This window comes from Athene cunicularia (assembly GCF_003259725.1).
Source record: "Athene cunicularia isolate RWA chromosome 13 unlocalized genomic scaffold, athCun1 chr13_part1, whole genome shotgun sequence".
NCBI lineage: Eukaryota > Metazoa > Chordata > Aves > Strigiformes > Strigidae > Athene > Athene cunicularia.
The window spans coordinates 6,522,627-6,545,985 of record NW_020799117.1 but is presented as its reverse complement, the minus strand read 5'-3'; the positions used below and the strand labels follow the sequence as shown (position 1 = coordinate 6,545,985).

The window sequence follows — 23,359 nt, the reverse complement described above, 5'->3', positions numbered from 1 at the left end:
TTTTGCTCTATTGCATTTCTGCTCTTATATTGCTTTTCCAAGGCACTTAACGGCAGGCACCCCTGCATACCCCTGCCCCTCCGGGCATCAACTGTGACCCTTCCCCTGCTGCAGGGCTGAGCTGCCACCAGGACCAGTGCTAGAGGCAAAGTATTCCCTCAGAGAGATGGTAAAGCAGGCTGGAAAGTGATTTCCACAACATCAGACCCATAAATCCTGTTCCCTTTTGCTCATCGGCAGCCCACAGCACCCAGGCAGCAGCAGAGCTCACCCCTGCTAAAGAACGAGCCATTAATGCTTTCTTACACTGAATGAACATTAAACGCAGCAAAACAACCTCCATCAGCTTCTTAACTGACCCCCATAGGTTGAAGCCCTGTTAGATTGCTACAGTAGAGGGTTTTTATTGTGGGATTGCTCAGCATTGTATAGATGTTCGCCTTCAGCTTCTGCCTTCAGGATGGAGAGCAGCCACAGCAGTGGGTAACAGTGGGCAGAGGAGCTGACCCTGGAGTCACAAAGGGCTTCTAGTTTTTCTGAATATACCTGATAGTTCCTTTATAAATGATCTCATAAGCTAATTATTTCAAATAAACTTTTGAATAAAAAGTCTGATAAGCAACTCTAGCAGGGTAGTGTTTGCAGTTCGCAGCTTTCCTAGGTTAAAAATAAATGAATCTTAAGAAAAAGAGGAAGAAGAAAGAAAATCTCTGCAAAGACACTTGGACATCCATGCCCCCCACCCCAGGATCATACATAATCCATGACCCATTCCTGGTCCACCCTTTGGTCAATGTCCCCAGCGCCCTGGGGTCCCCCTGTACCCCAGCACAGCCCAGGAGGCTGAAGTCACCTTTAAGAGTCACAGCGTGGGGGGAAAGGAGGAGAGCAGCCCCCTGCACCGGGAGCCATCTCCCTCCTGTGTCCGGGTCGCAGCTGGAGAGCTCTGCCCTTGCCAGCAGAGCCTGGAGCCAGGCTGCACAGCACAGGAGGGAGGGAGGAGGGCAAGGGGATCCAGTCCCTTTTTCCCCCCCCCTCACCTAAATGCCAGGGCTGGGAGTGAAGCGAGGAAACCACGCACAAGCCCAGTACAAGGCACAGGGTAGCAGCTGCCAGGGAGGCAGCAGGCTGGGTCTGTGCAGGGGGATGCACAAACCTGCTCTCAGCACCTGCCCCTACACAGCACTTTAGTAATGACAAAAAAAACCCAAACTAATGCTAGAACAACACATGGTTGAAAGCTGAGGAGCAACAGCATATGCTTGTCCTCAGGGAGCAGGCAGAAAGCAATTAATTTTTCCCCAGGGGTTGAAGCAGTGCTTGTGAACCTGGGCAGACCCTGGGCTCTGCTCTCCTACCTGCAACATCCTCCTGAGACAGCTGAGCCCTGCCCCAGGCTCAGCCCCAGCGCCTGCCCTGCCTCCCTCGCCTGGCCTTGGTCACCTCCCTTCCCTTGAAAGCAGCTGAAGCAAAGTCTCACTATTCTGTTTTAATTTTGTATTCCATAAAAAAAATCCACAAAAAATTACACCACCTTGGCTGAGAACAGCTGCTGGACACAGCTGTTCAGTGCAACTCGAGGGACATGGTAATTACTTCCATCAGTGTTAGAATAAAAAGTAAACCCAAGAGCTCTCTTCCATAGTAGCAAAAGGACTGACACCACAAATCACAGAAGAGGAAAGGAAAAAAAAAAAGTAAAAGTTTCTCTTAAAAATATAGCTCTGTGATGAGAAAGAGAAGGATGGCTGAGTGTCAACTAGGAGGAAAGCAGTTTAGGTAAGCTGGCTCTTCTCTGGTCAAACTGCCTCCTTCAGTTCAGTTCTTGTGCAAGAGGCAAACCGTCGGGAGGGGCAATAAACATGTCTCTGGGCCCCAGCTGGGCACGAGGAGGCAGAAGGTTACACTGCTCTGCTCTAAAAGTCACAGTTAAAAGAAGTTATAAATTATTATTTTTTTAAAAAGGTTGGAATTCTCCTGATGAGCTTTCTTTTTCTCTCTTCTGTTTGATCTTCACCATAAATCCTTAATCACAGAGATGCGGTACCTTTGGGGAGAGGAGTTAAAAAAGTTAGGGATGGGGAGGAGGAGAACAGCCTTACAGCTGAGCAGAGCAAGAGCAGAGTCATCTGGTCCACTTCCAGGTGGCTACAACATCACCATCGACTCCACACTACTTCTCCGAGCTCCCTGTGGTCAGCAGCGACAGACAGACACAGGCCGCTTATCTCTGCTGATGACAGAGGACAGCAACATCCAGGCTGGACATCCAGTTCTCAGCAGCTAAAGAGTTGAGGTCAAACACATCCAGAGAAGCCAGCACGCTGCTGCGTAGCTTTCCTTACACCGTTCCACTCCCTGGCCCTCTAATCTAAGGCCAGGCTGACTCAGGGACCATTTAGAGGGCACATTGTCTTCTCAAGACCAGCCCAGGAGTACTGAATTTGGTCAAGGTTACCGCCGTTCAGAGGTACCAACTGATAGTCCCCACAGGCCATGTACCTTCTCACAATCCTTCAGGCTTAGCTGTTTTCTTCTTCTAAAAAGAAAAGGGTGAAAAATAAATCAGTATCATCTGCACCACAAACATGAAGGACCCACAGAGGCTTCTTGGCTACTATCTCTACGAGGACATACCCATTACAAGAAACATCCTATAGTCTGAGTCTCCCTCTGCCCCCCTTCCTTGCCCTTGGGATGGGATGCAGTAGCCTGCCAAGTCCTCAGGAACTCCAGTTTCTGCTGGAAACAACTAGATCAACAGACAGCTGAAGATCACTTACTCCTTGGGCAGGTTCTCTGCCACCAAAAGGAGCCCTGGGTTTGACACTTCCAGGGAAAGGGATCTCTCCTGGGGAAGTGATACAGGAACAAACCTTCAAGCCTCCCCAGTCCCAAACCGACCAAAGGTCAAGGTGTCTCAAGAGTAGCCACAATTAACTGCAGCCTCCTCTGGGCTGCCAGCAAGGCTAGGACACTGCTCCGTTCCTCCCAGCCTGGCATGCTGTAGGGATGAGCATCACAACCGCAGTTCAGAATGGCTCTCCCCACAGTACCCCATCCCAGGGTCTCGCATATACCTTCTTTTTCTTCTTGTGAACCTCAGCAGAGCCATCTGCTGCTACAGGGTCCCCTTCTGAAGAAACCTTTTTGCTCTTCTTCTTTTCTTTTTCAGTCTTTTTTTCTGGGAGAAGGAAATAAAAGTCAGATAAGAAAGGGAGTCTGGTACTGCTAACCTGAGATGGATCAGAGTAGTAGAAGCATCTCCAGTAAGTTTCTGATCATATCCAAACCTGAGCAAGCTTTCCAGAGCAGCAACCAGGTGAGGGAAGAGCCCTCAGGGCAGCTGCACCCAAGGCTGTTTCTCCAGTACCTCTAAGCCAGAGCAGTTTGATCCCACCATCCATGCACATGTGTGGGCAGAATTACACAGGATCCCCTTTCCATCTCCTGCTGCCCACCCACTCCAAGGAACTGTTTCAGCGCTGGAGTAGCTGGGCACATGCCAGCAATCAGAGCAAGGGGAGCTACTAACACAGGACGGACACAAGGTTCCGCTCAGCACAACTGCTCCAAGAAGCTCCAGCTCACCCTTGTGCAACAGCCCACACAAGGGCTCTGTGGAACAGAAACCCCAACAGATCTGGCCCACCCATTCCATCTCCCCTTTTTTTAAAAAAAAATAAAATCCTACAAGATCTAGCCCAGAACCAGCTCTGATTTGCAAATGCAGTCTGCACTGCAAAGAAAAAAAATTGCTTTTGCATTAGGACAGCAGACAGACAGAGCATTAGAGAGGTGTGCAGACAAGAGGGGCAGGAAACACTCTAAGCTGGAAGCAAAGAGCAGGAGGCTGGTACCATCCTCCTCTTCCTCCAGGAGACTGGAAGCAGCAGCAATAGCCCTGAGTCAAATCTCTGGAATGAGCTGCTCGCCATGGTGCAGCACAGACAGTGATGAGGCAGGGTCAGGAAGGGGCAGTGCCACCCCGCGGGGACCAGCAGTGGCTGACACAGCAGATGACAGTGCAGATTGCAAGGCTGATCTCTTTTAGAGGCTGGCAGCAAGGGGCCGTGTTCAGGAAGACCTGTGTAACGCAAAACCCTGCAAACATCAGGGCTGGGCTTCCTCTGGCATGGCCACAGCATGTCAGGGATCTTCTGCCTGCTGTCCCCAGCCACATTTCACCTTAGCTCTCCTCTAGCATGTGCTGTGTTTGCCACAGAGGAGCCAGGGCAGGTGGCTGGGTTAACGGAGCGGCACCACACAGGGCACAGAACACAGGCCTCACGGCTTACAACTAGTGAGAACTCTCCCGAGAGCAGCACAGCTGGGCAGGCCAGGGGAGGAGGGCAAAGAGACCTTGGGAGGGTCAACGCAGATTCACCTCAGCCCTTGGCCAGCCCTCAGCCAGATAGCTGTTTCCAGCCAGGGTACAGGTCAGGAAAGGAGAAAGCCCTGGAGGAACAGGTCATGCTCTAAAAGATGCACAGGGACACCAACTTGCTCTGCAAGCAGCAAGGATTGGTGCGAGTACTAACACAGTTCTCACTGTGCCACACGCAGGACAGAGGGGCAGGAGAGCCCAGCTTGCTGCCTGCAACACAACCTAGTGCTGAGACTGCAGAAAAACAGTCAAGTAGAGTGTTAAAAATCTGGCGTTGGCTTGGGGTGGACCAAGAGGGAAGGAGCCAAGCAGGAAGCTAATGGGAAAGTGGGTGCTACTTACAAGGCCCCGCACCAGAGGCTGAATGTGCATCAGCTGCAAGAACCTATTGCAAATGCAGCCCTAAGTGAGGGATGCTTACTTTTAGTTGATTTTTTCTTTTCCTTGCTGCCTGGCAGCTTCTCCAGGTCACCAGCTGCTTTCTTCTTTTTCTTTTTGGGTACATCTTCATTAGCCTGCCCTTTCCACTTCTTCTCCTTGGGCTGCCCAACAGACACATCCTCTCCTGGAAGTTTCCGCTTCTGAGATGTTTTCTGTTTTTTGTTCTCTTTGTCTTTGCTCTTAGATGTTTTTGCAGCTTTGTCTGCTGTGGAGGAAGCTTTCTTCTTTTCCTTCTTTTCTTTTTTCTCCTTTTTATTCTTCTTCTTCACTTCCAACCCTTCTAATGTTTGCACTGCAGGAACTTTGGCAGCAGTGACCTCGGTGTCGCTCCCCGAGCTTGACCCCTCTGACTGGGGGATGGACGCTGGGGTCACTTGCACCCCTTTTGCCCCAACATCATTCTCTTTCACGGCCAGGGCTTTCTTGACTGGGGAAGGCTTGAGGCTGGCATGACCTGGCTCCATTTTTCCTGTCACCTTCTCTTTGTTGGAGTCTCCTGTGGTTTCCTGCCTTGGAGGAGGGTTGTTTTCTGCAGAAGCAGTGACAAAAGAGATAAGACAACTCACAGAGTGTTCATTACATAGACCACAGAGTTACTGGAGGATGGAAACATGCATCTGAAGAGAAACATCCACTTCTCCCCCCAAGAGCAAAACCTGCTGGTCATCCCAACTACAGCAGAGCCAGAGAAAGATGCCTCAGCCTGAGATCAAGTATCTGGTAAGGGAAGTGGGTGACAACAGCCACAAAAGCTTTGGATGTTTGACCAACAACTTGCCAACAAACCAGGGCAATAGGGAAATGGCAGGACATTTTGTTTCTCCAGAAGTCTTCCCACCTGCTTCCCATCCTCTGCCTTTCAGATATGCTACAGAGCCCAGAAAGGCCATGGGGAGGCTTGAATACCAGCACTGTATAGCAGATGTTCTTCAGCCAGTGTTTAAATCTTCCGTAGAAGCCATCACTACTGCAGCACACCAATGCAGCGTGCATCAGTTTCAGGGAGAGCCCTACCTGCTCCCATTATTAATTATTGCAGTTAAAGCAGAACTTGCAAGAGTTAAAGCCACAAAGCACAGACTCGCAAGCCGGCCAGCACAAGAAGGGCGTTCAAGGAGGAGAGGGCTGTGTCGTGGCCAGGGAAGCCAGCAGACGGCAGCAGCACTCCACGCGACTGGGCGCTGTGGTGCAGACACACTGGGAACAGGGCCCTGTCCCACTGCCACCCTCCCCTGCCAGCAGGGCTTTGCTCCTGGGCCAAGCAGATTCCCGACCATGCCAAAGGAGACCCACCTGCTTTGCGGTTTGCAGCCACCTGGTCGACGTCTGTGTCGGAGTCGCTGCTGTCGCTGCTGTCGCTGTTGGCTGGGGCTGCTTTCACAGAGGCCTTGGCGAGGGAGTTTGCAGCAGTGGTGGCTGCCTTTCCTTGCCCTGCTTTGCCTACAGGCTTGGGGGGAACCGTCTTTGGTGCCTGGGGTGCTGCTGGAGTCTTGGAGATGCCCGGATAGCCTGTGAGGAGAGACTGAAACAGCACAGATACACTGAGGAGTCACAGCAGGGCAGCTTCTCACCCACTAGACAGGCAGATCTGTCTCTGCTACTATTGCCCCCATTCTCCAAGTGAAGGGCCCACCTTTGGCCTCCTGTTGAGTAATCCTGCACCCCTCAGCCAGCCCTGCAGATAAGGCCAGGGCTGCCAGGAGAGGGGGCCAGCACTGACAGACACTGGCTGAGCAGACAGCAGCAAGACCTGATGGCGAGAGGTTCTCCTCTTCGTTCTCGCCCAGTAAAGCGGGTGTGGGGGAGGCTCCTGGCTATTAGCATGCACCCAAGCACAGCTAATGCACTGCAGATGTGCTGCACGCCCTGCACGTTACTTACAAAGGGAATTTAATGGCTTGGACACGGGTTAAGTTACAAATAAAAGTGGGGAAAAAAAAAAGTCCTGCTGCTCTTGGCACTGTGCATCCGTTCTCCTGGTTTAACCCTTGCAAGGCACCATCTCCTCCCATCCCTTCCCCTGGGGAAAGCACCACAAGCCCTGGACCCAAGGCCTGGCTGCCTTGGGGAGCATTCCAGGTTCAAAAGCCTCTCTCTGCCCCCACCAGAAGGCCCTGCTCTCACAGCACTGCACTGGGGAGCCCCCACTTCTGTGCTGGCAAACCCACTTAGCACCCTGTTTGCTATGGCTGAGAAATCAATCCTCTGTCCTATTTAGGAGCCAGTTGCAAGGCCCGAGAGGATCCCAGCCTGCTCAGTACTGTACCTGTGATGCTGCCTCCTCCTCACTGGACTCTGAGGAGGAGCTGTGGGCTGGCTGGGTCCCTCCTGGTTTCTGCACCAAGCCTGCTGGAAGAGCAGAGATTCATCCCATTAAACTCACCACTGCTGCCTGGGGCTGAGCTCACCTACTCAGGTCAAAAGGCCTCCAAAGAAAGGGGAGCGCTCTGCCAAGCTGGAGAGGAGGAACCCTGCTCCAACCACCATGTGAAGGTGACACAGCTCCCATGGGGTAACAAAACACTGTCCCCTCCCTGGCCTGGCCAGCAGCACTGAGAGCATCTTCTTGGGAGAACTGACCAGGTTTGGGGGGCTGCTTGGGTGCCTCCTCCTCGCTGCTGTCCGAGGAGATGCTACTGTCCGAGTCCTTCGCTGCCGGGGCGGGCGGGGCAGCCTGGCTCAGCCGGGTGTCCTGCGCTGGCTGCAGGTCTGGCTTCTTCAACTTGGCAGAGGGATTCACCAGGACCGAAGCAGCTGGTGGGGCAGCAGTGTTGGTTGGAGGAGCTTTTCCCACAGGAACCGTTTGCTTTAGGCAAGGAGCAGTGGGAGCCTAGGGAGAGGAAGATGAAATGCATCGGGAAAGAGAAATAACTGCTGATGCCTGTGAACTGTAACAAGTAGCCCAGAGCAGATGGGCTTGGACCACCTTGGCCCTTCTTCAGCCATACTGCTCCAGTTTGTGTCACGGTTAGCCCAAGAACCTCTCGTGGAGGGCAGAGACCCCACCTCACCCTCGCCCATAGATGAAGCAGGCAGCTGTGGCCAGGCAGACAACTCCTGACCATACAGGGCACTGCTATTGCAAGAGGAGGAAGAAACCAGCCAACCAGCTGGGAGGCAGCAACAGCAAAGGTACCAGAGCTACCCTCTGCTCACCTGCCTCACCCCATGGCATTATACCAGTGGTTAAAATAGAGCAGCCCCTCTCTCCCTCCTCCACAAACATGCTCCCTCAGCCGGGGACACAGCACCAGCCTCAGACTCCGTCTACCTGCTCTCCCCAGGGAAGCTCCCCACTTTAGTCTCCTCCGTCATTATCTCTCCCGCCAGCACGTCATGCTCCGAGGACTGGCTGCCTGAGCAATCAGACACTCTGCTAACTGGAGGGACAGCAGGCGCTTTTATCCCCCTCCCCAAAGGCTGTGTGGCATTAGCCTTGGCAGCCCCTGCACTCAAAACCTTGGTTGCTTTGACATTCTGCTGGGACAGACTCTAAAATAGATGAGAAAGAAAATCAGGACAGAGCACACCTCGGAGGGAAAAGAGGCAGAAGCACCGACCCACCACTAACTCCTGAGCCCTTCCATTATTTTCAGCACAGCACCAAGGCTTATGTTTTTTTTTTTTTTTTTTTTTTTTTTTTTTTTTTTTTTTTTTTTCCCCTTTACTGGCCACCTGTCTTCTATGAGCCTCTAGCACAGCCAGGAGCAGAGAAGTGAGGGACTGCCTAAAGCATTACCTCAGTGCCCCAAAGGCACCCATCCTGAGAGCAGGCAGGCAAAATGCGATGTGCTTGTAGGCTGTGAGATCCCTACCCACTGCAGCACCAGTAACACTGCAATTCCAAACCCTACTTTTTGCAAAGTGGACACTTGGACTCCAGGATGCCTCCTACACTCTAAAAATCATACAAAGAGTTAACTGGCAACAGAGATAAAGCAAAGACACCAACCACAGGGCAAATCTGCCTTCAGGTCCGCAGGCAAGCCACAGATTTGAGAACAAATTAACAAGAAACAATTTTGTTGCCTCACATTTGAAATCTCCCATCAATCTAAATGTAAGAGGGGTTAAAAATAGAAGAGCCAGGGGCATGGAAATCAGACACTGACATCAGGTCTAAGACACAAATGCCAGCAGAGGAGGGAGCAGAAGCAACGAAGGAGTGCTCAGCCTCCTGGTTTGTGTTACAAACGAGGCTATGTGAGCAGCCCTCCCTCTCCAGATCTCTGACAAGTTGGGCCTTTGTGGGCTGACATTTCCCTCACATAACATCTGGCCTTCAGAAAGGAAAGCAAGGCTCCACCATGCAGAGAGCCGCCAATCCAATGTGAGCTCTCAGCCGTCTTTGCACAAAGCTCAAGTTACAGCAACTGCATTATTTTATAGAATCTTGGTTCTATAAACATGCTTTAATCAAGGACTGCTCAGGCTGGCTGCCTGCCCACCAGCTGGAGGGGACAGCCTTTCCACTGGCCACAGCCTCAGGCCAATTTGGGGAAGGGTTTCCTTGAGTGCACATAATCCCCCTCTCTGAGGAAGGGCACTGGCCAGAGAGGGGACGTGCATGTGCAGGACAAGAAGCACACTTGGCCACTAAGCCCTGGGCTCAGAGCACCAGCCAAGCCACCATCACATAGGAACAGTAGACGTGTTCCTCTCAGTCAATGCTTCTTCACGTGGTTTGTTCCTCAGGCTCAAACCACAGCCGAGGTGCAGAGACACCTAAGACAGCTTTGCAGCGAGGCAGCTCAGGCCCTAGGGAGCTCAGCCACGGCCCCACGAGACACAACATGAGGAGACTTGGGTGAGAGCTGGGATTAGCAAAATGACATTTGGCAGTGCCCTGAGCACAGATATGGGGTCACCTCCCTTCTCCAAGGCATGAGTTTGGCTCCTCCAGCTGAAAAGCAGAAGGACCACTGTGCTACCCTTTAGGGCAGATCCTTCCAGCCTAATCAGGCTTGTGGAGGGGGAGTCCAGAGAGCTCCAGCTGCACCCCACACCCAGGGGTTTGGGAGGAACCACAGGGGCAGGCTGCCTTAGAGATACCCAGCTCATGGAAAGACTCTGCTGCAAGGATTTGACTGCTTTTCCAGTCTAACTCCCTGGAGCAGGGCAAAAGGGACAGAGTCCCAGAGGAGGTCTGGGCTCGTGCATCTACTCATGTTCCTGCCAAAACATTTACACCCTCCACTGCTCTCACACACTGCAAGCTTGCTGCGGCCGACACATGCACCCAGAGCCAGGGTCAGCGAGACCCAGGGATGTTGCAAAGAAAACCTGATCCAGCCAACAGGAGAGCTCCTTTCTGCATCACTCATCAGCCACCCCCAACTACCACCTTGCAAGTCCTGAGATCTCTGGAGCGTGCAGGACTGAGCATCCACACCCACAGGGTCAGTGGCTCCTTACCTGAGAAGGGGGGACTATTTCCTCCTCAGAATCAGACTCCTCACTGGAATCATCACTGCTGTCCACATCTGGAGGGGCTGGTGCTGGACCTGGAGCCTTCTTCACATTTATTGGCTGGGGCACAGTATTGGTTTTTACTGCAGCAAAAGCATAAGAGAAATGAGAAAGATTTCACCATGGGAGAGGTGCTCTCTGTGGGTGCCCAGAGCAGGAGCTATCACAACAGGCTGGGCCATTCCATGTGCAAAGAGGAGAAGGAAATCCATGAGTATGAAGGTGAGAGATCCTGGCCACTACCAGTAGACTTACCAGCTTGTGAAGGCTGTGTCTGTGCCGCAGGGGACTCCTCTTCACTGTCAGACGAGTCACTGCTCCCACTTTCTGAAGCCTGGCTTTTCAAGGTGCTTCCCACTGCTTTTTGAGGCGGCCCAGCTTTAGCAGCTTGGCTCAGGTTGGAAACAGGCCCAGGCTGTTCTGTTAATCTCTTAACAAAAAAGAAATGCAGGCCCAGAAATGTGGTATTAGTACAGGTGTTGTTTAGGAGTTTAAGTGCAGTTTCAGCTCAAGCTGGGTTTTGTTTTACCCTAACACAGCTGTTACTAAGACTCACTTCATCCTTGGCGTGTCAAGACTGGAAGGGGATGCAGTTACTGCCCGGACTGAGCTGCTCAAGACACGTACCACTGCATTTAGCAACATGCTTTTGACAGGAAGCCCAAGTGTGTTTTACCACACAAGCATGCAGGGCTAACAGTGCTCAAACTCGTAACAGCAATTCCTTATTGAGGCCGAGACACTGGCTGGACAGGAGCCTGAGGGCAGGAGAAGCACGGCAAGCCTGAGACCCCCGTGCCAAGAAAGCCTCTCATTTAAGCATGACCTCCCCCCAGCCTGGGGAATCAGCAGGAGCTGGGAAGTGTGCCAAAACACTTGCAAAATTCAGAGACAGTATCAGAGCAGTTACATCCTAGAGCTGCTGGAGAGCTCAATGTAGACACAAGGGCTGTCACAAGTGTTTGGGAACACAGAGGGCAGGCAGAGACAGACCACGACCTGCCTTACACACTCATCTGTCAACAGGTCTAAGAATTTAGAAATCACCAGACAACAGAAAAACCCTGTAACTCACTTGGGCTGTGCCTTTCTACAGCACCCGTCAACACTCTGATGTCCCAGGACAGGCCATGAGCCACTGACCCAAGCAACTGGTGATGTCAGGACTAGGAAGCCACAGTTATTGCAGCACCAGACACACAACTGCCAGGCGAGATGATCTCTTCCTGGCCCCTCTTCGGACCTCGGCTGGGGGTTGCAGACTCCCCTCCTGCCCACTGCTGAAGGCTAGTGGTGGCACAGGGAGAGGAAGCGCTTGCTGAGAGATCTGGTAACTTCACCACCTGCAGATATTCTCCAGGCTCAGTGCTCTGCGCCCACTCAGTTTACTCCACTCATCGCTCATCTCCGGGCTGCACTGCCAAAGAGTACATCATGCTTGCCAGGGCGGGCAGACCCCATCCAAGCCGCACGTGACAGCAGCCCGCTTCAGCGCTCTGTCTCCAGGCCTCCCACCAGAAGGTGAGAGAGACTACTGCCCGGCTGCAGAGCCCCTGCCAGCCCCCTCTCCCAACCCTGACAGGCTGGTAACACAGCGATACCCTCTTGGCCTGCAGCAGAGGACCAGGACCACTTCAACAGTGCTGCCTCACCCAGGGGCTGCTCCTGGCTCGCAGCCGAGAGCACCAGCCTAGCAGCCTTGGGGAGGATGGATCTTATGGTGCTTCCTGGCACAGCCCCACTGAGGGCTGCCACTGGGGCAGTGTTTATCATCTCCAAGCCAAACACTAAACAGACAACAGCATCTGCATGTTTATCCCATCACAGAACAGCTCTCTGAACAAGCCAAGCACATTTTGACTCTGCTTAGAGAAACAGAAACCTCCACAAGCGCTTTGGGAGAGGGGGATTGCAAACCTCACTTGTCTGTTTTGATACCAGTGAGTCATTATCTCCAGGAGAGAGGCCAGATTTGCAACGCTGAAGAAAGAACTACTTGAAGCAGACGCAAGAATTCACACGCTCTACTTGAATGCACTTGCTCCTCTCCCTCTTGTCCCAAGCACTGCTGTGCAAGGAAGAGTCTACCACGACCAGACCCCCACTACTCTTGAGACCTTCATAGCAACGGGAGTGGCTTCTCCCTCTGCTTGGATACACGGCACAAGGGCTGCTTCATTTCCTAATGCGGCAAGATATTGGGAAAGAGCTGCCGTACAGAGGCAGCCTGACACAGAAGGAATGTAACAACATCACAGAGAAACCAACGTAAGCTTTACACAGCCTCGGGACTCCTCAGATCTTCCTGGGAGGAGGCCAAGGTCCCTCCATCCACCTCATCTTTGTCACTGCCAGATGGCTGACAGCTGCCATGTCCTATGGCACGGCCCTGGGTGGGATTGAGTCAGCAGCGTGACTGAGTTACACCCAGGGAGCAGGGTAACGCAGGCAGAGAGATCCTGACAACTTAAGAATCACAGGTAACGAAGTAACTCAGAGAGGAGAAAAATCATTCAGGAGGAAATCATTTTTCCTGCTCTCTCTCCAGCCCCCAAACCAGGAGCTGCCTGTGGCTCAGTACGAGTGTGATGACTCAGCTCCCGCACAACCCATCTGCCACTCTGCTGGGTCCATTTGCATCATGCAGCGCTGCATGACAAGAGGGGGAAACAACACCGAGCCACGTGCGCTCAGCACGTTGTAACCATCACACTTCAGTGCTGCCTGTGCACTGTGGAAGCACTGTTAAGAGACATTAAGTCATTTAGCTTAGCTAAGTAAGTTTTAAACGGAGTCACTTAAGAGTTATAACGTTGCGTGTGCGATTTCGTACACTGTCTGCTTAGCTTCACTCACTTCACATGAGTAGCTAGATTTGCTAAAGTCTTAGGCCACAAGCTGTAAACTTTCACCCAGATTTACTGAACTTCGACCGAACTTGTACCTACTCAAGCAAAGCAAAGCCTCCAGCGCAAACCAGAAGATGAGGGTTAAGAAGCACCAACAGCAGCTGCAACCAGACAGAGACCTGCCTGGAGACAGTGAAGAAATCCAAAGAGGAGTCAGAAGGTGTCAGAAGATCTCAGGCCATAATCGCCGCTGGACCAAAGGGCATGTGAAAGGCACGTGGAGATCGCATGAAGGGGGATGCACGGTGTGTAAGGGTATAATTGCCCAGGGATTTCTTTGTTTAGGGTCCCTCTCTGGAGGAACCCAGCTTGAGTTGATTCTGGTGCTGTACCACTTAAATAAATTTTTTATTTTTCTAAGATTCAATGTCTGAGACTCCTCTTCTGGAAACCTAGGGTTTGAACTGTGAAGAGAACTTTTTTAACAAGCACCATCAATGTTTCAGGACTGGGACCAGTTATCTCAGCTGTATCACGACACAGCAAAGGTACAACTGGAACCTGCAAGGGAACAGGAACAGGGTTCAGGGAGGGAAAGAGATCCTCTCTCCATCTCTTGGGAGATTTGGCCTCTCCCCACAGGGTCTGTGGTCCAAGATAAAAACTTGCAGGCACAGCTTCCACCAGTGCAGCCAGCACAGGTTTTCCTGGGATGCTCAAGGAAGACACAGGTTCCCAACACACAACTGCATGAGCATCTGGCACCCAGTTCTGGTAAGCAGAAGCCAAAGCCTGTCCACAGAGGGCTCACATGTCATCTTTGCCCAAAACATCCGGGAAAGAGGAAGCAGAGCAGAATTTGCAGTTCCAAAGAAAAGCAGCTCACAGCATCTTTAAGGTCAGTCCAGACTGTCCCCCACCACCATCCTTCCCCCCCAAAATATGCAAACACCTTGTCAATTTCTTTGACTAAATATTCCTGAGTCTTCAGGGGTAAACATACCAATTAAGCAGTTCAATTTAGGCATGATGTTCATTTTAATTGTGCTAATCCACCCCCACAGGGAAAGATGAAGCAGCTTCCAACGCTCTGTATCTGTTTGGATCTTGCACAGAAGCCAGAGGAAGTTGCAGGATACAGTAAGTCAGTAGTTAGCATATGCCCAAGTAGCAGATGGCGAGGATGAGTTAAGAAGAGTTTGACTGGGAGGACAGGACTCTGGACACAGCTAAGCCTTATCTTCAGGCTTTGCTCACGGTCCCTGCCTGTAGGCTACTAACAAGGGAAGAAACAGACTGTTTGGCAAAAATTGAGCTCCCTCGATGACAAGCTCTTCCTTGCTGACTGGCTGTTGAGGGGTAATTGCCTGTTTGCAAGAGGGAAGATGCTGAAGTGATTAAATAGCCATCAACAAGATGGCTACCCGCTGCTGTCAGCTTCAAATCAACACTGGGGGGAAAACAAGCCTACCCCAGCGTGTCCTTCACCTACAACCCTGCTAGAATGGGCAATCTTGATAGTCTTACAGCAGGACCCCATGGCACAGCTATCAGAGTAGCTGCTCCTGCCACCCAGTGCTGAATCTTCACATATAATCACGCAGGAAGAGAGCAGCACAGAGCCAACTGTTAGAGATGCATCCCCCTCCACCCACCCTAGCAGACCAAGGCTATAAAGACAAAAATGCAGAGCCTCTCCGGCTCCTGCCTGTCAATAATGAAAGGACGTGTTGACAAAGAGCCTCCTTGCAAGGACACGTGAGGCTCTGCCCCCGGCTTCCCTTCCTCCCTTGCAGATAATCACTGCCATCTCCAAAACGTTGCTTTCAGGGCACTTCCCAAAGGGCCCTGCAGCTCAGCATCAATGCAGAAGGTCTCTGCACAATGTGCCTAAGGATGCTCTCAGGAAGGGATTTGTTTCCTTACAAGTTCAGCCACCTAAGTCTGGGTCCAGTATGAGTTCATGGTCCTTCTGTCAAGAGAGACCTACACAAACCCTCACAGGAGAGCCAAGACCAAGCTATCTGTGTCCCCACACACAAGGCCCACTCCGGAGGGGCAAGGCATGAGTGAAGTGAATCAGCTGGTATCAAATACATTACCCCTCACACTCCTCTGGTATGGCTGGGTGAGAACAGTTAGGCTACACTTGTTGCCAAGCAGAAAGATCTTCCTTCTCTGAGGAACTAAGATACAGTATACTACATGCTACTGGTGTTTCCGGGAGATCGATAGTAGCATTTAAGGGCTAAACAACTGTCTTACCTATCCCATCCCTTCGCACTGAGCTGAATGCAGTATCACCTACCTTCTGGCTGATAGGCACAGGGAGATCCTCCTCTTCACTGCCTGAGGAGTCAGAGCTCTCCACTGGCTTTGCACTTTCAGCAGGCTTCGTGGGAGCAGCAGTCCTTCCCAGTGTGCTTTTGGCCTGCTTTGGCACTGCTGATTTTGGTGCTGGCTTCCCCTGGGGCAGTGGAAGTGTTTTTCCTGAAGCTGCTCTGCCAGACAGTGATGCTGCTGGTGGAGGTTTCACTGTGCATGGGACGGCCTGGGAGGATTTTGGTGGTGCCTTTGTCTGGACAAGACAAGAACAGCATGAAACAAGGCAAATCCCACAGCAGCATAATTCATTTGCTCGGACTGTAGTCAAGGGAGGAGATTTCAGAGCCCCCTGGGAAAGGTAAATGCTGAAGGAAGATTAGCAACTGGCAGGACACAAGGCATTCTCTCATTTAATTGTACAGGGATAGTCTCCCAAGATGAGAAAGCTGATACTACCAGTCCCCTCCTGTGAGGTACACTGCAGCACTTTGCACTCTCCACAGCAGGGGAGCTAAGCTGCACTACAGTTCAACAAATTAAAACACTATTTATTGCTATTTATAGCAGAGAGGCAAATTCAACCATTGCAATTTGCTTCTTCAGGTGGGAAAAGAATTGCTGGGGATTTTTTATTTAAGAGTACCGATAGTTTTTTTTCTGGGTTTGTTTGTTTTGGGGTTTTTGTTGTTGTTGTGGTTGTTGAAGAAAGGTACAATTGCTTGATTAAAGCTCAGAGAAAAAGATATGAGGTGCCTTTAAATATCTATCCTGGTTTTAGCTGGGATAGAGTTAATTTTTCTTCCTATTAGCTAGAATAGTGCTGTGTTTTGGATTCAGTATGGAATTTGGTATGAGAAGAATGATGATAATACACTGATGGTTTCAGTTGTTGTTACAAGATCAAGGACTCTCCAACTCCCACGTCCTGCCCATGCACAGGTGTACAAGAAGCTGGGAGGTAGCACAGCCAAAACAATGGACATAAATTAGCCAATGAAATATTCCGTACCATGTAATACGATGCTTGGTATATAAAAGAGGAGCAGCCAGGAAGGAGGGAGTTCTCCCTCTCTTCTGGGATTGTGATTGTGGGATCCTGGTATTTCAGGATTGCTAGCTGGGAACAGGCTGGCTATCAGTCAGCAGGTGGCAATCAATCGCATTGTGCATTAACCATTTGTACTTTCTATTATTGTTAGTTTTATTTTATTATAATTACTCATCTGCTTGCTTTTATCTCAACCTACAATCTCCCTTTACCCCTCCAATTTTTAGCCCCCAGCCCCCAGGCAGGGGGAGGGTAAATGAGCAGCTTCGTGGTGTTTGGCTACCAACCATGTTTAAACCACAACAAATCTTTCCTTCCACCCCCAGCATGACTCTGTTACACGCTACATGCATTTATAAAGTTTTCTTTTCACTGCGATTCCTAGCCCTAGAGAGGCGTGCAAGGGGAGACACGGTCTCAGATAGACACACCTGGGTTACTGATGGAGTCTCCTCATCTTCGCTGTCTGATGAGTCGCTGCTCTCTGAGGTGTCATCAGGCTTTGCAGCCCCAGGAACTGTTGTGGATGGGGGTTTGGCCTGGTTTGGTGGCAGTGCTGTTTGCCTCACTGCATTCTTCTTGAGGGACACTGTAGCAGCAGGTGCACTTTTCACAGGTGCTGCATTAACCTGCACTGTTTTCACAGCTGGTTTTGCCTGGGAATAGGAGAATCAAGTAACATCTCAGAAGCAACCAGCCAAGAACTGCAACTGCATGGAATCTGTTTTAAAGAAAGCTACCTTGCTAACTTTGACCAGTACAGGCTTGTTCAGACCCATGGGCTGTTGAGTATCTGAAGCAAGTCACCTTCTCCACAGACTGCCTGACTACACCTGTGGAGTTGCACACCCATCACCTCTTACAGATCAAAGGGTCTCCCTCAACTTCAGACACTAGGAGGAACAGGGATGGAATGGTTGATGCTGGCTGGGGTTAGCAGGACTCTCAGCCACACAATGTGTTTCTCTGGCCTTGGGTTTGGGGATCTTGCATACCCAGGGATAGGGGTGTTGTCAGACTATAGCACTGCAGCTTTTCCTCTCTCCTTCAAGGGAACTGATTTCCTAGAAAAGACCCTGGGTTGGAGAAGTTACCTGGACCACTGGAGTTGCAAGCTCCTCCTCCTCCTCAGAGGATGTCTCATCACTTGATTCCTCACTGCTGCTCTCAGAAGCCCCAGCTGCCTGCTTTGTCTCTGAAACACAAGCAAGGAAATGTCACAGCTGCTGCCCCGAGCTCCCAGAGCATGATGCTAATGCAGCTTTTGAAGTAAGGAAAATAAAACAAGCTGCAGGCCAAGGGGATTTGCAGGGAAGAGGGCCTAGCCCTCCTGAAAGCATCAGTGGCCTGGCTGGGCATGGCTTCTCCAAACGTTGGCCCACAGACACCACTGCCCTGAGTGCAAGAAGAGATGGGAAATCCTTGGAGCTGCCCAGTCACACACAGCTCCCTGCAGGAGCACCCAGCCTGGCTGGGCCTCCTCTGGAAAAGAGCCAAGAGAAGGACCATTTACAGAGCTTCAATGATCTATTCCTCACCACACACCCTCCCACCAAACACACATACTTCAAAGCAGTAAAAGATTTCCCTAAAGACTTCAAAACCCCAAAACAATCACTTTGCAATTAGGAATAAAGAGAAGATGCTGCAGTGCCTTTCCAAAAAGCTGAAAGCATCTGCAGTATTAGTTCTGCATCTCCTCCAGATATGCTACGCTGTTATCTCCAACCCCGTAGTGCTGGGTGCTGCTAGACAGACATCTTAGCACAGAATCTGCTGCTTGAAACGGGAGCAAGCATGCTGGATTCATCCCACAGAGCTCCAGAGATGGCTCTATTGCAGTATTCTTTCAGCCTCCCCAAAGTACAAGCATCCCTCTGAGCTTTCCAGCAAGGGAGCCGAAATAAACAGACTGAAGGCAGAGTTCACCTCCGATTCCAGCGAAGCTGGAGCACACATGTATTTACCACACCCCACAGGCTCCTTACCCACTTGGGGGGCTGTGGTTTTCGCAGTCGGCGTCTCTTTTTCCTCCTCACTCTCTGATGAGGAGCTGCTGCTGGAGCTTTCCGGTACTTTGGTCGTTACTGGTGCTTTGCTTTGACCTACTTTGGGCACAGCTGTCGCGGCAGGTCCGGGCTTTCCAGGACTGGGCACTTTCTGCCCAGCCTTGGCTGGAGCTGCAGATGCAGCTGGTGCACTGGGCTGCTGCTTATTTGAAACCACAGTTCTGTTTGCAGCAGAGAGCGTCACCGCTTTGTCCGCTGGGGCAGTGGGTTTGTTAGGAGAATGCAGGGAGTTGGCAGCTTTGCCGCTCACCACAGCTGGTGTCACCTACAGGAAGGAAAATACGTTAGAAGTTTATACACAGATGAGGGGCTAAATTGGACAGAACGTATGTTAAACAGCAATCTGGCAGCCAGGCAAGCCATAGAGCTCTTTAGGGAAGCACCTGGGTGACAGATATCTAAGAGAAGGCTTATGCCAGCACAGGAGGGTGATTTAAATACAAATTCCACCCCAGTCCACAATTCTACACATGCCAACAAGTCTGGGACAGTCCTGGCCTCAGAGTACTATCAGCCTTCAAAGCCGAGAGAAGAATTGCCTTACCGTAACTGCACCTTTTCCAGCTGGTGTGTCCTCTTCTGATGAGGAGTCATCATCTTCACTGCTTTCTACATTCACCCCTGAGTTTGTGGCCAGGGAAACGCTGGCTGCTGCACAGGAGAGAGCCACAGAGAAATCACATGAGTGCGTTTCTCACATCAAGGTGGCCTCTGGCTTGCAGGAAGTCCCCAGCAGGCAGGGCAGGGTCCCATCTCCACACCTGCCCCAACACCACTGCCACTGTCTTCATGACAGGAAAGTGGTTTGTTCCTCCACCCCATCCTTCTCCCCACCACCGAGACAAGGAACCTGCCAAGATCTGCACGGTTCCACAGGCTGGTCTACAGCAGATGAGACTGAGCCAAAACGGATCAGACACATGGGTTTTTGTTAGACTGTGCAAGCCAACGCCTCCCACATCAGCTGCACCAGGGATCGATGCCCACCTCAGACAGAGGGCAGTGGCTTTCCAGACCAACTAACAAGTCCTTCCTTCATCCGTGGCTCAGGCCTGCCTTTGCTGGCCCAACACACACCTGGGACCAACTAGAAGGTGCTCCACAGTGGGCAGTGTTAGGTTCCCAAGGCTTCATCCAAGCAACAACACATCCCTCCCCAATGAATCATAACAGGTTTTTTCTAGCTTCAGCAGACATCTGTGCTCCTCAGAAACTTCACATGAGAAGGGGGTGCTAAATTAGTTGTCCTATTTTTCTAAGAGCACGAGGGACTAGCCATCACTTTACAAGAATTTTCTCTAGCCAAGCAAGTTGGGCTGCTCCTACACAAGCTTCCAGTCCTACTCTGCCAACTCCAGGGAGATGAAAGGCTCCTACCATTTGCAGCTTTTGCCTTCTCTTTCTCATCCTCTTCTTTCTCTGAGCTCTCAGAACTGCTCACGGGATCAGGAACTCTGATCTTTTCTGGGATGGCTGCCTCCTCATCACTCACCTTTCTTCTCCTGGAATTTGAGGGAGTTCTGAGGGAACAGAATTTGTGTCAAAATGGTGAAAAAAATCTTGAACAAATTGGAACACAATTATTCATTCACTCTTAGGTCAGGCTCCAGCCTAAGGACACAAAGTGTCATTCCTCCACAGCTCCTAAGGGAGAAATACTTCTCTAGCCTGCAAGGGACACCTCCAGTCCTCCTCAAGCAACTCCTGAGGGCAACATATCCCTGCAATACTAAGAGGAGATACCTAACACAGACATTTTTTGTGTCCTAGGCAGACTCCTTTTCACTTTAGCAGAGAAGGAAAAACTTAAGAGTCAGGCTGGTGCTCACCACAGAGCAAAGGCATCCTACAGAACTAATTCAGCCTCCAGGAGACAGCCAGTCAGTGAGTGCACCCCCAGGGCTGTGATGCCCCAAAAGGCCTTCGTATTCCACAACACCAGGAGAAGCAAATCTAAAGGCTGAAAAAGCCATTTGAACTTGGGCTCACAGGCCAAAAGAACAGAATAATCAGGTTGCAGAGAGATTTGAGAAAGGAAGCGGCTGGAACTACAGAAAACATGTTCAAAGAAAGGAAGAAAAGGCCACAGATGAGCATTAAACACCTAAGCTGTTCAACTGGGTTAAAACATTAAGCTGGATAAAGATGTTTCCAGGCGCTGAATCCTACCTGTACCATCAGAACAGACGTGGCTAAAGCTATCATTAATTTTCAAATGAAAACACAGGCAATACATTTGCTCTATTACGAGGATAACACTGACTGGGCACATGTCTGTGTGTGATTCACACATGCAGTACTTCCAAGTTGGTAAAAGCCCTGAGACACCCACAATTATCAGAGGTGAAAAACCCCCTTGCTTTTGTGCCAGTTTAGCTTATTTTATTTGTTCATCTAATTTAAAAATAAAGTTAGTTTAATGATCTTGCCAGTAAAGACTGTGCTTATTATGAGTGTTTCAGTAGCATAGCTGTAACGGCAAGTTTTTTGCAAGCAGGCTTGGCTGAAGGCACATCTGCTATTACAAAGTACCATGAACTACCGTAATAATCCCTTTAATAAAATAATAGGGCACAGCACACAGGCAGCTATGACACTCCAGCGCCTTCCTGACCCAGTGGCACAACAGAGCCTGCTGTGAAAATCTGTCCTGAGTGACCAGGAGCTCAGGAATACTGTGTGGGGGAAAACAGTGATGCCCTAGAGCATTCCAGAGCATCTGAGGGCTGCAAGGCTCTGGGTGCTCCTGGGGCTGAGCTGGTCCAGACTCCCCCTGCACTCAGGCACCCTTTCACCTGCTCCCAGCTTCCTCAGAGGCTACACATAACCCTGGAGGGAGGTTACTCTTAAGTAACTGCAAAAAAAAAAGTTTCACTTTGTAAGAATTTCTGAAGGACAGCAGCAAGGATGGCCCCAGTTAGATGGGCAAAAGCTGCAGCACAGTCAGAGGAAAGGCATTTTCAAGCCAAAAGCCAACAGAGCAACAATACGCAAGAATCACAGCTCACCCACATAAGAGCACTCCAGCTAGGCAGGGTACTTTCTTGATAAACAAAACTACTGGTCACTACCTCCCTCATTGTGACTCCAAACTCAGGGTGATCAGGAATAAAAGGCGTACTTGTGGGATGGGACCACAACAGAAGGGTGATGCTGCAAAAAAAGGAATTAAACATGATGCAAGTGCCCTGTCACCTCCCCAGATTTAAAAGCAGTAGCGTGTGGAAGGGTTTGCTGTAACACTCAGAACTAGCACAGCCAAAGGTGACTATCAATACTTAAGAGAGCAACAAATTGTTCAAGGGAGGAACTGCAAACCTGTTTCTCCACTGCTACATCCTCACCTAGATCCAGTCTTTCTCCTGCTCAAGTAAGAAAATCACAGAGACCCAAGAGCAACAACTGGGTAGCACCAAGGCATGAGGTTTCCTGGCAGAAGACACCTTTGACGCAAACATCCACTTCCTGAGGCTGCTGACACGGCCATGCCCTCACTCCAACGCTCCTCAACGCAGGCACAGAAGCCCGGCTCCACCAATTCCCCAATAACCCGGCTCTGCAGCTGCCATCAGGCCTCTCTGCAGCCTCGTGCTCCAGCATCGCGACCCAGCAAGCGGTGCACAGGGTGGGTGCAAATGTCATCACACCCCACAGACAGGAAGGCTTCATGCTGCAGACCTGCACGTGGGGTACTCAGTGAAATGACTACGTGGGAAGGCGTCAGGCTGAACATGTAAGGGCTTGAAAGGACAGGCTGAAACTGAGAGACTTCCTCTGAGTCAGAAGATATGTGATCTATGCCAAGGTTTAAGTCCCTGTAAGAGCCTTGGCATTTCAGCATCTGCTCAAATTCTCTGTTCTTGGGTCAAGACTCTTGCAAAGCACGTGGCTTTAAAAAGAAAGTGAAACAGAACTGTAGAAAATATTTTTGCCAGTAAAGCATGACTCTGAGCCGGTACTCCACTCAGTACTCTGGTATTAACCCCAACCAGAAGAACAGATTCAGCTGCTCAAAACTACAGTGACAACTTCTCTCCAAGCTCAGGAAATTTTAAACCAAAGTAATCCTCAACATCTGAAACGAATCTGCCTGAAACCAGAGGCTAGGAAGAAAGTCTGCTGAGCAGCTATCATCGGAAATACTCTGACAACGGGAAATTCCAGCAAATAAAGATCACACGTGCCACACAGCCTGGATGTTAACACGGTCTGGAATCTATTTGACAGTCATTTCACCCTTCAACTTACTTTTCCCAGTGGGTGAAGATGTCCTCGAGAGAGGCCGAGAGGGAAGGGAGCAACTTCTGTGAAAGCAGAAGAAACACAATTCAGGATTCAGCTCCGTTTCAGGATGCGACCACCAGACAGGAGCAGAGACTGCAGAGGCCCCTCCAGGGATCCCCAGGAAAACGGGAACGTCTCCTCCCTGCAGACGCACCTCCCAGTCGAGCCCCCAGCTCCCCGCCGGCGGCCGTCCCGCTGCATCCGGGGCCGCGTCCTCTCCTCGGCGGCACCGGCGGGACTTCACCCGCAGCAGCGCCTGTTCGGAGAGCAGCTGGTCCCCCGCTACGGGCCGACTTTACCCGAGTCTCTGCCGTGTCTCAGCCCCTCTCCCCGGCTAGCTAGAGGCTGGGGCAGCCCCCGGACACAGTGGAGGGGACTCACTCGGGGCCGGGCCAGCACGTGGGTCCAGCGCGGAGCTACGGCCCTGCGTGGAGTCACGGGCCCAAGGAGGGCCCAGGTGGGCGGATCGGGCCCAGGTGGGCGGTTC

General features: G+C 51.1%; 1 protein-coding gene across 1 annotated transcript in view; it reads right to left on the bottom strand.

Moving 5' to 3' along the window:
* The window catches only part of TCOF1 (treacle ribosome biogenesis factor 1), a 26,259-nt gene continuing 2,900 nt past the window's right edge, over window positions 1-23,359 (bottom strand). Inside the window, exons 2-18 of the mRNA XM_026858503.1 lie at window positions 23,027-23,154; window positions 22,837-22,892; window positions 19,966-20,108; window positions 19,133-19,239; window positions 18,508-18,853; window positions 17,614-17,714; window positions 16,951-17,175; window positions 15,455-15,724; window positions 10,553-10,727; window positions 10,244-10,380; window positions 8,147-8,320; window positions 7,409-7,658; window positions 7,095-7,174; window positions 6,122-6,350; window positions 4,809-5,357; window positions 3,081-3,184; window positions 1-2,539 (exon numbers count right to left, since the gene is read on the bottom strand). Coding sequence (XP_026714304.1) covers window positions 2,507-2,539; window positions 3,081-3,184; window positions 4,809-5,357; window positions 6,122-6,350; window positions 7,095-7,174; window positions 7,409-7,658; window positions 8,147-8,320; window positions 10,244-10,380; window positions 10,553-10,727; window positions 15,455-15,724; window positions 16,951-17,175; window positions 17,614-17,714; window positions 18,508-18,853; window positions 19,133-19,239; window positions 19,966-20,108; window positions 22,837-22,892; window positions 23,027-23,154 — 3,107 coding nt within the window. The 3' untranslated portion in view covers window positions 1-2,506. The remainder of the gene's footprint in view (window positions 2,540-3,080; window positions 3,185-4,808; window positions 5,358-6,121; window positions 6,351-7,094; window positions 7,175-7,408; window positions 7,659-8,146; window positions 8,321-10,243; window positions 10,381-10,552; window positions 10,728-15,454; window positions 15,725-16,950; window positions 17,176-17,613; window positions 17,715-18,507; window positions 18,854-19,132; window positions 19,240-19,965; window positions 20,109-22,836; window positions 22,893-23,026; window positions 23,155-23,359) is intronic.